This window comes from Pongo pygmaeus, chromosome 21, assembly GCF_028885625.2.
Source record: "Pongo pygmaeus isolate AG05252 chromosome 21, NHGRI_mPonPyg2-v2.0_pri, whole genome shotgun sequence".
In the NCBI taxonomy this organism is placed as follows: Eukaryota; Metazoa; Chordata; class Mammalia; order Primates; family Hominidae; genus Pongo; species Pongo pygmaeus.
In genome coordinates, this window is record NC_072394.2 from 32,583,413 (window position 1) to 32,596,783 (window position 13,371).

Below are 13,371 nucleotides of genomic sequence, written 5' to 3' on the forward strand. Positions count from 1 at the left end.
TGCAAGGGCTCCAAGGCAGCAAAGAATTCAATTTATTTAAGGAACTGAAGTAGTCCACTGGGGTTACCTAAGTTTTTCCCTTCTATGTTGTCACTGAATAGATTTACCTTATTTAACCATTCCCCTGTTGACAGAAAGCCCCTCCTTCTTAATTCCAGGTGGTGAATACCTTTGTGCACAAAGGTTTTCTATACTTAGGGTTCTCACCTTAAGATAAAGTTCCAGAAGTGGGATCACTAGGTAAGGGCTACATGAACACTAGGTAAGGGCTACATGAACATTGAAGCTCTGGATCCGTACCGTTAAATGGGTTTCAAAACAGCCATTCCTATCCCCATCTCATCAGCAGACTCATGTGTCTCAGAGACTCACCAGCACATTGAGGATCATGCTGCTCTCCACAGTGATGGCTTTCACAAGGAGCTTTCTGGACCCATCCTTATACTCATACCGGAGGACATACAGGTCTTTATTGTTGTTCCACCCAGCTGGCAGCAGTTCTGACTTCTTATCATTGGGACCCGGCTGGGAAGACACCACAGTTGAGAGGAGAAAGATCATGACCTCAAAACACAGAACTATAAAGAACCTCACAAGATAAGCTAATCTTACCCACCTCACTTCACAGATGAAGATGTGGAGGTCAAGAGAAATGACTTGCCCAAGATCCTACAGTGAGAGAGAGGTCTAGGGCCCAGGTCTCTGGGCTTCTGTTCTACTGCGCTCTCCCTCATATTGAGCTACCTTTCTGACACAGCACTGGAACCTGTCAAGAATCTGCAGTGTTGGTTTAATAATCATCTCTTCCCCATCCCTCTGCTAAGAATAAAGCCAGTAATCTTGAGGAACACTGCGAAGTTCTAAGTAGTGTTTTTCAAAGTTTGGACCTTAGGCTAACTTCAATAGGATTACCAAGGTGTTGACTAAAAACACAGATCCGAATACACGCTAACTGACTGCAGTGATGTACAAAAATTATAATTTCATAATACACAAAATGTAGCACATGTACAAATAACAAAGAATTATAAAATGTCTCTACCATCAGCTTAAGAAATAGAACATCAGCAATACTGCTAAAGCCTTGGGTAGCATACTCCAATAAATGTCCCTCCTTCCCCTTCAAGGGTAATCACCACTCTTAAACAATTTCTTTACTTTTCCTTAGAGTTATATTACTATACATGCAACCATAAAAATACAGCTTCAAATGTTTTTGAATTTTAAATAAACAGCATCACTTCTGTCATTTGCCTTTTTTATTTGATATTGTTTTTGGAAATGTATTCATGTCAATGCATTTAAGTATAGCTGATTCACATTCACAGCTACACAGCATTCTGTATGACTATGCTGCAATTTATACATCTACTTGTTGATGGTGATTTGGAGTATTTCCAGCTTATTTGTTTTGCTATTATAAACAATGCTGCTATGAACATTCTTGTACACATCTGGTACACATGTGGATAAATTTCTATACAGTATGCATGGAGGAAAAGCTTTTAATTTATAAAATAAAGTCAAGTTGTTTTCTAAAGAGTTACTGATTTATACTCCCACTAGCAATGTATGAAAGCTCCTGTTGCTCCGTGTAGTTGGCAACATTGCTATTGTTGCTTGCCAATCTAGTAGGGGTAAAATGCTTGCCATTTTCATGCTTGTCAGCCTGGTGGGTGTAAAATACATCTTTTATTGTGAGTTGTGATGTCTTCCTCTTTTCTTTTTAAAAAATCCTAAGACTTTCCATACCAAAGTTTGAGAAATAGTTCTCAAATTATTTCTACAGGAAAAATAATATAGTGATTTCTAGGTGGGGAAGATTTCTTAAACAAGATCCATAAAAGAAAATGCTGCCTTTGACATTGTTCATAATTGAAAGCTTCTGTTCTACAGAGACACTACTAAGTTAATAAGCAGCCACAGGCTAGGAAGAGACATCTGCCATGGCTGCAAAGGAAAGAAATTAATAACCTCTACATAAAGGGAATGCCTGGAAAATGAACAATAACAATTGGGAACTCCAAAAAGTGGCAAAAGATATGAACAAGAAAAAGAGCGGCTAATAGTGTCTAAAGAGTTATTCAATTTTACTAGCAATCAGAGAAGCAGAACTGAAAATAATGAGACACTAAGTTATATGATTCGGACTGTTATTACCCAGTTTTCTATTTTTTGCCAGATGTCTGTGTAGGTGTGGGGAGAATGGGAACCTCCAGTCCCTGCTGGTGGACATTTAAACTTGTACAGCCCCTTTGGGGAGCAATCTGGCAGTTTTTAGTGCAATTAGGTGAGCCAATATCCTATGATCCAAAATCCCTACTCCCAGAAGAAACCCTGTGCACAGGGTACATAACAAAGGATCTTCATTATAGCCTTGGCTAAGGTAGCAAAAGTGGAGATAAAATGCAAAATATGCTTACAGTGGAATACTATATAGCAGTCAGAAGGAACAAATCACATCTAATGATAGTATTATATATAAAAGAAAAAATATGATTTAAAGAAAAGTTCCCAAAAAAATGAGGTTTACACTCCAATACCACTTATGTAAAAATTTTAAAAAGCACAAAAAATGCTATAATCCTTTTTCATGGATGTATATTTATATTGCTCACCATGGGGCAGGTGGACTCGGAAGATCTGTAGCCATGAGAATACAGCAGGAGGGAGTGGGACCAGAAATGAAGAAAATGGAAAAGACAAAGGTCAAGCAAAGCAAAACTTCACACACCAAGGACAAGAGGAGACCACACATTGAGAATTGCTGGCCTCTCCTCTTTGGTCACCCCTGGTGCTCAGAAATCCTCTGAGGAAAGAGATCCCAAATAAAATTCAGGATGTCGCAACTGTCATGGTTTAAAACCTGGCTGGATGACAATGAAATTCACAGGCCTGAAGCATAGAAATGAGAGTGAGGAAAAACAAAAGTAAAACTAATCAAACCATTCTTCTGAGAAAAAGAAACTATCCCCTCACCCCAAACTGGATAAATTTCCCAAATATGTTTAGTGTTTAGTGTCGTGGATTTGTTTACTTTGGAAGCCAGGAATTTGATGACATCCTCATCTTTGCTCTGTCAAAGGCCTTTAAATTTATATTATATCCTCCATGTACAGCATTCAATCCACCAGAGTTCTCTCTTGGAATATAAACAATTTGGTCTGCTCACCACCCCATCACCTTTGGCTTCCAGAGTTACAGAAAATCCCTGAAGTCAGGTGAAACTGATGTCTCTAACTGCAGTGCAACTGATGTTCCCCAGTAAACAGAGGACAGACCCTGGTGATATCAGGCCAAACATGGCCTGCAACTGCCCTGTAAACCCTGACATCAAATATCAAGAGTCCCAGAAAGCCACAGTTGGAAAGTAGCCTAAGTACACAGTCACGTGGTTTAACTTCCTCTGATGAAAAATCAAAGGCCTGAGGCTGAGCGCGGTGGCTCATGCCTGTAATCCCAGCCCTTTGGGAGGCAGAGGCAGGCAGATCACTTGAAGTCAGGAGTTCGAGACCAGCCTGGCCAACATGGTGAAACCCCGTCTCTACTAAAAATACAAAAAAAATTAGCCAGGCTTGGTGGCAGGGACCTGTAATCCCAGCTACTGGGGAGGCTGGGGCAGAATTGCCTGAACCCAGGAGGCAGAGGTTGCAGTGAGCCAAGATCGCACCACTGCACTCTAGCCTGAGTGACAGAGTGAGACACGTCGGATAAAAAAAAAAAAAAAGAAAAGAAAAGAAAAGGAAAAGAAAACTCTAAGGCCTGAGATGGTCAGAGAGCTGCCCAAGGTCTCAGCAAGTCAGCTGTAGGGCTGTGCTTGGAATTCAGAGCTCCTGATTGCCCAGGCTATGGCTAGAGAAGGTTTTTCCCAGCCAGGTCCACAAGACTGGCCCTAAGAGAATAAAGATAATTGTCTTCTTGGGCAAAATCCTGGCACGGGAAGCATTCTTTAATGGCCATGAGTTTGCCCCAATGCCTCTGAACTAAAATTCACCCAAAGAAACTTAAACAGATCATTTTGGGCATTTTCTCTCTTTCATCATAATCCTTAGATTTCCCACAACAGAAAACAAAATTCTCTAACTTATGTCGATAACCACCTAAGTCATCCCTTACCTATCCCCTTGGCACCTAAACCACTTGACAAAGCTGTAAAGTTCTTGTGAGGAGTGGTTCTGACTTCAAGAAGGAAATCCAAATTCAAGTATTGGATTTTTGTTGAAGCCAGTACTAATCAAGTTTTATGTACACAATTCCCCTGTAACAGAGGAGGCAAAACCTAAGATAAAGCAGACAATCTAGCTTTCCATTTAACTGTCAACTTGTACAGTCAAGCATACACTCTTGGGACCTTCCTCTCCTTCTTATCACCCCCAGAAGGGTGGAAACAGCAGATGGCTGGAGAGGCAACACAAATATCCTCTGAGCTTGGAAAACACAATTGAGTCAGCTGAGTTGGCTGGCCCCAGGCTGAAAAATTAAACCTCTTTTCAAATAAACTAATAGGAAAGATGCCTCTCCAGCTTCCACTCTGAACAAAAGTAGACTCAGCAGAAGCGACAGGAGGACAAGTGCAACCTGAGCCCCAATGGCAATCAAGGAGAAAAGGCAGAGAGAAGCAAAAATACACCACACTCTAGTTTGCAATCCAAACACTCATTCCTTCGGGGGCATGCAAGATTTAGTGCTGGGGTAGACAGAGGAAAGGTGGCAATGCCTTACAAAAACCTCATTCCCCAGGCTCCTGGGCCTTCCCAGAGATGTCTGAAACCAGCATCTTTTTCTGGCCTGCAGGAGCTCAACGAATAGCACCATGAACAGAGAAAAATTAGATGGACCTTGGGGAATTGGTCAAGGACCTTTTAAAAAAAAAAAAAAAGTATTAAAATGAGATCGTATTCTTTCTGTACATTTCATCTGAAAATTCTGGAGACTTGAGTGTATGGCAAGGTGGTAATGCCAGCTAGAAGGTATCGACTTATGTGAACTGATGTCCCTAAACTGTCAAAGTGATTCAGACAGCATGAGTGAGGGTAAGAAATGTAGGAGCAGATCCACAGTGATTGATATTTATTTGTGGAATGGCAAGAAGAGAAGGGTATCAGGCACGCCCTCTAGAACAAGTTCCTCAGCAGAGGTGGACCGGGTTCTGACAGTGTGGCAGAGTAGAAGTAGCTAGCTAGGAGTAGGTAAGGGGAGTGAGGTACATGAGGAGGGACAGAGTGCAAAGCAGAGCTGTTCCATATGAAGGACAAGACAAAGGGCAGGGGGAGCTGAGGGCCAATGGAGGAGATCCCAGGTCAAAATCAAATCTTACTCCTCTTCTCAGCCCCACTGTTCCCTGCACCATCCCACATACCAGTTTCTTTGAAGAATCTAGGAAAAGTTGAAATAAAATGACTGGGGCAAGTGAAGAGCTGCTTAAGATTAAAAAGCTGGAGTAGGACAAGTGGGGAGACAAGATTTCTGTTAGGGGAACTATGCATTGAAAGAGGGGCCTGACACTAAAATGGGGGTGCTGTCTCTACCTGGTCCCATGGTCTGAAATGCTGAAAGGCATTTGGAAGGTATGTGGAATAAAGGGCAGCACAAAGAGAAAGGTCAGGGACAGATGTGTTTGGGAAGGTGAAAGGGACAGATGTGTTTGGGAAGGTGAAATGGCTCCTGCTTCCAGGTATGTGTGTGTGAAAGGCTAGCTGTTCCTTTCCATCCTCATCTCCAGTCTTAGAGCCCATTTGAGAGATGAAGTATGTGTGAGTTTGGAGGTGGGAATGGGGATCCTGAGTGTGTACCTGGGGTCCCAGTGAGATAACTGAGGTCTGGAGAAAAAAAGAGCCAGAAATCCCTGACAGTTCTTGTGGTCTGATTCCTGCTGGAGGGGGTAAAGTGTGAGAGGGGTATCGTGGTCTTGGTCTTTAGTTCTAAGAGACAGAGAGGAATAGGGACAGCAGTGAGGGGTGGGGGAAAGGGGATACTTGTCTAAGTGCTCAGAATGTATAAAGCAAGTTTGAAGAGAGGTCCCTAAAGCTATGTCAGGAGAGGAGAATTAAGACTCTATTTGAGAAGCTAAAAAAAAATGATTAGAGGAGTTGAGAACTGAAGCAGTCAAAAAGGAGAGGAAGGGTGAAATCTCATTGCAAGATGTAATAGGTGGTGTGGTCTGTTTCCATGGTTGGTCTTGGTTCTGAGAGTGAGAGAACAGTGACAGTGAGGGGCAGGCACGGAGGCAGGCCCACTTCTCCCAGGAAGCAGATGTCTAGGATGATGTGGATGTGGGGGATGAGGGTCACAGGGAAGAGACAGGAAAGAAAGAAGAATGCTAGAGCAAAGAATTAGTGAGGTGGGTTGGGTCCAGCAGTCCTAGAACTCTGTGGGGATGACAACAACGTCCCTAGCTGTAAGAGGTGCAGCCTGGGGATGGGAGAGGAGGGGCTGGCCCTATGGGGACAACTATGAGGAGAAAATCTTATATGACCCTCACACCCAGGGTGTATGTGTGTACGACTCTGGGGGTGATTGTTTTCTAGAGCTTGAGTTGGGGACGGCAGTATCGAGTGGACTATGCTGGGCCCTTCAGTAAAGGGTGAAAGGCGTGTGAACTCTCTGGGCCCATGCTAACGGGTGAAAAAAGGGCCCTGGCCTGGGGCTGAGTAGGTCAAAGCTCACTCCTGTACCTGTGATTGGATCCAGATATTTGGTGGAGGCTCTAGTGTGGTATGAGGGCGGAACTGAGTCAGTCCCCTCACCCCGAAGCTGGGTGGTAAGGAGTTCAGAGGGGATCAGGTGGGTGAGGAGTGCTCTGGGGAGCTAAACTCCTGTCTAGATTCTTTTCCATTCTGTGGAATGCTAGGTCCACACAGTCCTGACCTGAGAGACTGCCAGGCTGTGTTGAAGCGAGTTTCCGCCCTTGAGTTTACAAATCATGTTGTGCCAGCTGTGCTGTGAGGGACTCTGGGCTGGGATGGGGCAGGTGAGCAACCTCCGACCCGCAGGTTTTACCAACGCTGTCATGTGCCCCAGGCCCTGCATTGGGAGAGGCGGGGAAATCGGGCGCTCTGGACCAGGCCTCCGGTACTCTGAGTTTGGGCAGAAGACAGTTCCCTCCTCCACCCTGGCCGGCTCCGTGGCGTACCTGGTCACCGACACCCAAGGCGTAGTAGCCGTGCGTCACCACTTCCCAATGCAAGAAGCAGACGAGCGCGTCCTGCGTGCAGGTGATGGCCGGCGCTGCCGATGCGAACAGTACCTCCAGGCCCGCCATGAGCGCCCGCGACTTCGGCGTCTGGAGGAAAGAAGGCGGCGGGGGTAGTGCAGTGAGCCGGCTCCGCGGCCAGGGTAGCTATAACTCTGCTTCCCTCTCGCGCTGGTTCTTGCCGAGTCCACACCTGAGACCAAAATGGAGACGCCCGGGGGCGGGGCGGGGCGGGGAAGCCGGAAGTAGTCCCAACAGCGGGCGCAACTGCGTGAGGCGCGCGGCCTGGCAACGCGAGCGCGGCACTAAAAGGTTCCGCCAGAGAGTGCGAACGGGGCGTGGCCCCTCAAAGCCGGAACCCGGGTCTTCGCCGCAACCGACAGGATCGCTTGACGCGGGCACAGCGTCCTCCAAGAGGCCGCCTTGCTGAGAGCCAGACTTCCCATCCACAGAATGGGGTATGCTAGGCCGGGGAAGGGGCTGGGAAATGTGGCTAAAATACATTCTTAATAATCTTTAACACGTACGCAGTGCTTGCTACCGTCCACATTATTCTAAATGCTTTACTTGTATTCATCTATTTAATCTTCACAACCCAACTCTATGCAGTCGATATTAACGATTAATGTGCCTCATTGCACAGATGAGGAAACTGAGGCACAGAGGGATAATTTGACCAAGATGACAACAGCCAGCCGGTGAACGACTGAGATGGTTATAGGAACCCGGCAGTCTGGCTTCTAAGATAACATTTATTAAGTGTTTATTGTGTGCTACATTGTGTGCTAAAACCTTTACATCACCTTCTCAACAACTCTTTGAAGTATGGACCGTTATTATCCCCATTTTGCAGATGACAAAACGGCTCAGAGTTGAAACCACTTCTCCAAGGAGACACAACTGCTGCCCGCAGAGCTGAAGCTCCTGACCCACTACCAAATTTCAATCATTTATTTGCCTATCCCCTTTATGATTTTTACCACCCGTTACTTCAACAAGTTTCATGAAATCCACTTATTGTTTTCACCCAAATAAATTTAGTTTCCCCATCCCAGTCACTAACCTAGTTCAATCTCCTGTCATCTTTCACTTGGATGCCTGGCATCAGCCTCAGAACTGCCCCATTCCATTCCTGTCTCTCTCTAGTCTGTACTGCACTCCGCAACCAGAGAGAATCTGTTAGAAAACAAGTCAGATGGGCCAGGTGTGGCGGCTCATGCCTGTAATCCCAGCACTTTGGGAGGCCGAGGCAGGCGGATCACTTGAGGTCAGGAGTTTGAGACCAGCCTGGCCAACATGGTGAAACCCTGTCTCTACTAAAAATACAAAAATTAGCTGGGTGTGGTGGCGCACGCCTTTAGTCCCAGGTACTCGGGAGGCTGAGGCATGAGAATCAATCGAACCCGGGAGGTGGAGGTGGCAGTGAGCCAAGATCGCCCCATTGCACTTCAGCCTGGGCAACAGAGTGATACTCTGTCTCAAAAAAGAAAAAAAAAAAAAAAACAAGTCAGATCACATCCCTTGGCTCAAAATCGTCACACTCAATGAAAAAGTAAAGTCCTCCCCGTGGTCTGCAGGAAACTGCATGTCGTCTGCCATCTCCTGCCCCAGCCCTGCCAGCCCTGTACCTCTCTGATTCAATCTCCTTCAACTGTCCTCCCGTCCCCTTTATACCTGCAATAACCTTGGCTCCCCCTCTTCTCTCACATCTACATCTGGTCCAACAGCAAAGCTAGTTGACTCCACTCTCAAAATATATTATGAATCTGACCACTTCCCATCACCTTCACTGCTTCCACTCTGGTCTGATCCTCCAGCATCTCACACTTAGACTATTGCAGTAGCTTCCCAGCCAGTTTCCCTGTTTCATGTGTTCTATTTAGGCCTTTGTGTTCCTCTTCCTGGAATGCTCTTTTCCCAAATATCTGCATGTCTTGCTTCTTCATTTCGAGTGGCTCCATCCCTCACTCCTACCATCTTCAACAGAGGGCTTCCCAGACCATTCCATCCAAAATAACCTTCTCCCATCTTTAACCCCTCTCCTGGCTTTTTTTTTTTCCTGCAAAGCATTAATCGTAACCTAAAACTATGTTAGGTATTTATTTCTTTGCTTATTTAATGACTGTCTTTCCACTAGACTGTGACAAAGGAACAGGGAGCATGTCTACCTTGTGCACATATGTACCTGAGTGCCTTCTGGAATCAATCTATACTTATTGAAAGAAAGAATACTGAATGAAGGAATGAATTCTTGGCCTAGCCCCAACCCAATCAGGCCACTCTTACCTCTTTATAGTCCATCACTCCCTTTGTCAGCTGGCCCTGTGCCTCTCCAAATTTTGTGTTCCTAAAGTTTCCTTGAGACAACCAGATTCTTGAACCCCTTCTGCAGAGATTCTGGATGAGAAGGTCTGAGGAAGAGTGCATGTATGTTGACTACATTCTGGGTGACACTAAAGCTGGTGGCTGTGGAACTCCTCTCTGAGATGTACTGCCTGTGGCATAAAGCTATTTGCCCTTTCTACTGAGAAGTTCTGCACTTTCAGGCTTCCCTGCTTTTGCTTGCTCTGTCCCTTCTGTTTGTAATGCCCTTATCCAGTTATGGAAAATTTCTACAGATTCATTCCATCAATAAACTTTCATAGGCTGGGCTGCCATGAACCATAGTGCAGGGTGTCCATTTAAGGTGCCTACTTAGTGGCAGCCCATTCCTAAGTGCCTACTGTGGGCCAGACACAGATGAACAGGTTCCTGTCCCTATAGAGCTCACTGTCTAGTGTTTAAAAAAAAAAAGCACTGGCCAGGCACGGTGGCTCACACCTGTAATCCCAGCACTTTGAGAGGCTGAGGCGGGTGGATCACGAGATCAGGAGTTCAAGATTAGCCTGGCCAACATGGTGAAACCCTGTCTCTACTAAAAATACAAAAATTAGCTGGGCGTGGTGGCAGGCACCTGTAATCCCAGCTATTCGGGAGGCTGAGGCAGGAGAATCGCTTGAACCCAGGAGGCAGAGTTTGCAGTGAACCAAGATCAAGCCACTGCACTCTAGCCTGGGTGATAAAGAAAGACTGTCTCAAAAAAAAAAAAAAAAAAAAGTGGATTAAGGATCAAAAGGTGTTCCAGTAAAAGGAAACAGTATGTGCAAAGGCATGATGGAATGCCGCTAGCTCTGTGGGATTACAAGGTCAATGTTGCCTCCTGAGTGAGGTTTCCCTCGTCTCTTTGCCCATGATTAATTGCACTTTCCTCAGTGTGCTTGGCATCAGTGGGCTACCAAGGGGTGGGCATGGGACAGTGACAGCTATCAGCCTTAGTCAGGTGGAGAATTTTATCATTGAAGTTGATTCAAATTGCTGGTTCATGATGATAGTAAAAAGTGGACTGGCTTTTGATCTGTTTTATTACTGCTTTTACGTTTTTTGCAGCAAATGTACCCACTCCTTGTCTGCACCAGGGCAGACAGCTCCGTCACTCCCACACCTTGGTTCAACACTGCTTTGCATACAGTTAGATGTAGCTGGCATCTTACAGAACACTGGTTCCCTCTTCTACACCATCATCCCTGTCTTAACATGTATTCTCTCAGAAGCCGGTGGTGAGACAGGGATTTGAGCAGTTTATTTGGGAGCTGATTCCAGGAAATAGCGGTGGGGGCAGTGGAGTAGGGAAGTGAGACAGGAAGGAAAGGGAGCCAGCAGAGGGAGTGTGATGAAGCCAATTACCTCTAAGGGCAACTGGACCGCACTCCTACCCGGGAACTCTGGGAGGCAATGTGGGGCATGTCTCAGAGCTGTTTCATTTGAGGGCATCTGCCACAGGCTGAGAGCTGCTTCTGGGGTCCTGGAAGGCCCTCAGGCAGAGAGTTGCATAATTTAGAGAAAGCAGTCTTTGCGTCTAGAGGTGACTGTTGAAGGGTGACAAGGGTGTTGTAGTGCGATCTGCTGTGTCCTCCCACACCCCTGACCGGGAGTGAGCCACACCTTAGAAAGTCCGTAACCCAGGCCGGGCGCGGTGGCTCACGCCTGTAATCCCAGCACTTTGGGAGGCTGAGGCGGGCGGATCATGAGGTCAGGAGATCGAGACCATCCTGGCTAACACAGTGAAACCCTCTCTCTACTAAAAATACAAAAAATTAGCCAGGCGTGGTGGCAGGTGCCTGTAGTTCCAGCTACTCGGGCGGCTGAGGCAGGAGAATGGCGTGAACCCGGGAGGCAGAGCTTGCAGTGAGCCGAGATCGCACCACTGCACTCCAGCCTGGGCGACAGAGCGAGACTCCGTCTCAAAAAAAAAAAAAAAAAAAAGAAGAAGAAGAAGAAGAAAGTATGTAACCCAGCAGCCAGCATGGAATAGGCACTGGCATCAGTGTATTGAAAGAATGAGGTGAGCTCTATCTCTTGCACTAGGCTGTGAATCCCCTGAAGGCCAGGACTATGTTCCACCTGTCCTGAACCCCAGGGTCCTCCAGGGATGGGAACAAATGGGAGGAACTCCTGGGGCTGGTGTGTGTGTGTGTGTGTGTGTGTGTGTGTGTGTGTGTGTGTGTGTGTGTGTGTGTTGCCCCTGATCCATCCAGCACTTTCTGTGGACTTACCTACATCAGCAAGAGTCCCATTCTGCCCTGTAAGGGCTGTGGGTGGCTGAGAAGGGAAGCAGGTGGCGGGTGCCTCCCTGTCTGGGCCCCCACTACCAAGAGCCCATGCCAGAGGTGAGGGCCCAGGATGATGGAAAGAACTTGCCTGGTGGCTGCAGCCACCAGTTCCTGGATGCCAAGTGACAGCAATGTGGGTATTCCAAGCTCCCTGCCTCCCTGGAAACCATGAAGAACTGAACCAAGGGGCAGCGCCTAGATGGGCACTGAGGCGAAATCATTCACTACTGTAATTCTTCTTCTTTGGCCTAGCATCAGCCCAACTGTATCACCTCCTCCAGGAAGCCCTCTATGATTAATATTGTTCTTTGTTTCTACCAAGTAGCTGATATCCAAGACTTCCCAACTTCCCATTCCCCTTGTCAGTGGGGTACCTAGCATATTTGACACCCATAGCAGATATCTCTTTTTTTAAAAAAAATGATAATTTTTAGGCCAGGCACAGTGGCTCACGCCTGTAATCCCAGCACTTTGGGAGGCCGAGGTGGGTGGATCACAAGGTCAGGAGATCGAGACCATCCTAGCTAACACAGTGAAACCCTGTCTCTACTAAAAATACAAAAAAATTAGCTAGGTGGCGGGTACCTGTAGTCCCAGCTACTCGGGCGGCTGAGGCAGGAGAATGGTGTGAACCCAGGAGGCGGAGCTTGCAGTGAGCCGAGATCATGCCACTGCACTCCAGCCTGGGCGACAGAGCGAGACTCCGTCTCAAAATAAATAAATAAATAAATTAATTAATTAATTAATTAATTAAATTAAAAAGATAATTTTTATGTAACTTAGTTTTTTTAAAGTTTTTTATTGTGGTAAAATACACATAGCATAAAATTGATCATAGTAATCACTTTAGGTCTACAGTTTAGTGATATTAACCACACTGTTTTCCACGGAGGCTGCACCATTTTACATTCCCACCAACAGTGCACAAGCGTTCCAATTTGTCCACCTTCTCAGCAACACTTGTTATTTTATGTTTGTTTTGTTTTCATAGTAGCCATTTAGCCATTCTAATGAGTATGAGGTGGTATCTTTTTTATTTTTTAAATAGAGATGGGGTTTTGCCATGTTGCCAAGGCTGGTCTTAAACTCCTGAGCTCAAGCAATCCACCCATCTCAGCCTCCCAAAGTACTGGGACTACAGCCGTGAGCTACCATGCCCAGCCAGTGGTATCTTATTATAATTTTGATTTGCATTTCCCTAATGATTAGGGATGCTGAGCATCTTTTGATGTACTTATTGGCCATTTGTATGACTTAGGAGAATGTTCAAGTCCTTTACCCATTTTTTAACTGAGTTGTTTGGTTTTTGTTGTTCAATTTTAGGTGTTCTCTGTATATTTTGGATATTATTCCCTTATCAGATATACGACTTGTAAATATTTTCTGCCTTTCTGTGAATTGCCTTTTACTCTGTTGATAGTGTCTGTTGATGCACAAAAGCTTTTAATTTTCATAAAGTTCAATTTGCCTGATTTTCCTGTTGTTGCCTGTGCCTTTGATGTCATATCCAAGAAATCACTGCCAAATCCA

At 45.8% G+C, this 13,371-nt stretch overlaps 1 protein-coding gene across 2 annotated transcripts in view; it reads right to left on the minus strand.

The window, feature by feature from the left end:
• The window catches only part of PSMF1 (proteasome inhibitor subunit 1), a 49,086-nt gene extending 41,567 nt beyond the window's left edge, over positions 1-7,519 (minus strand). Inside the window, exons 1-2 of one of the 2 annotated variants that reach the window (XM_054467705.1) lie at positions 7,133-7,519; positions 373-525 (exon numbers count right to left, since the gene is read on the minus strand). In XM_054467705.1, the coding sequence (XP_054323680.1) occupies positions 373-525; positions 7,133-7,261 (282 nt within the window). In that variant the 5' untranslated portion in view covers positions 7,262-7,519. The remainder of the gene's footprint in view (positions 1-372; positions 526-7,132) is intronic. The other variant, XM_054467704.2, reaches the window with a different exon arrangement.
• Between the last annotated feature and the right edge of the window lie 5,852 nt (positions 7,520-13,371).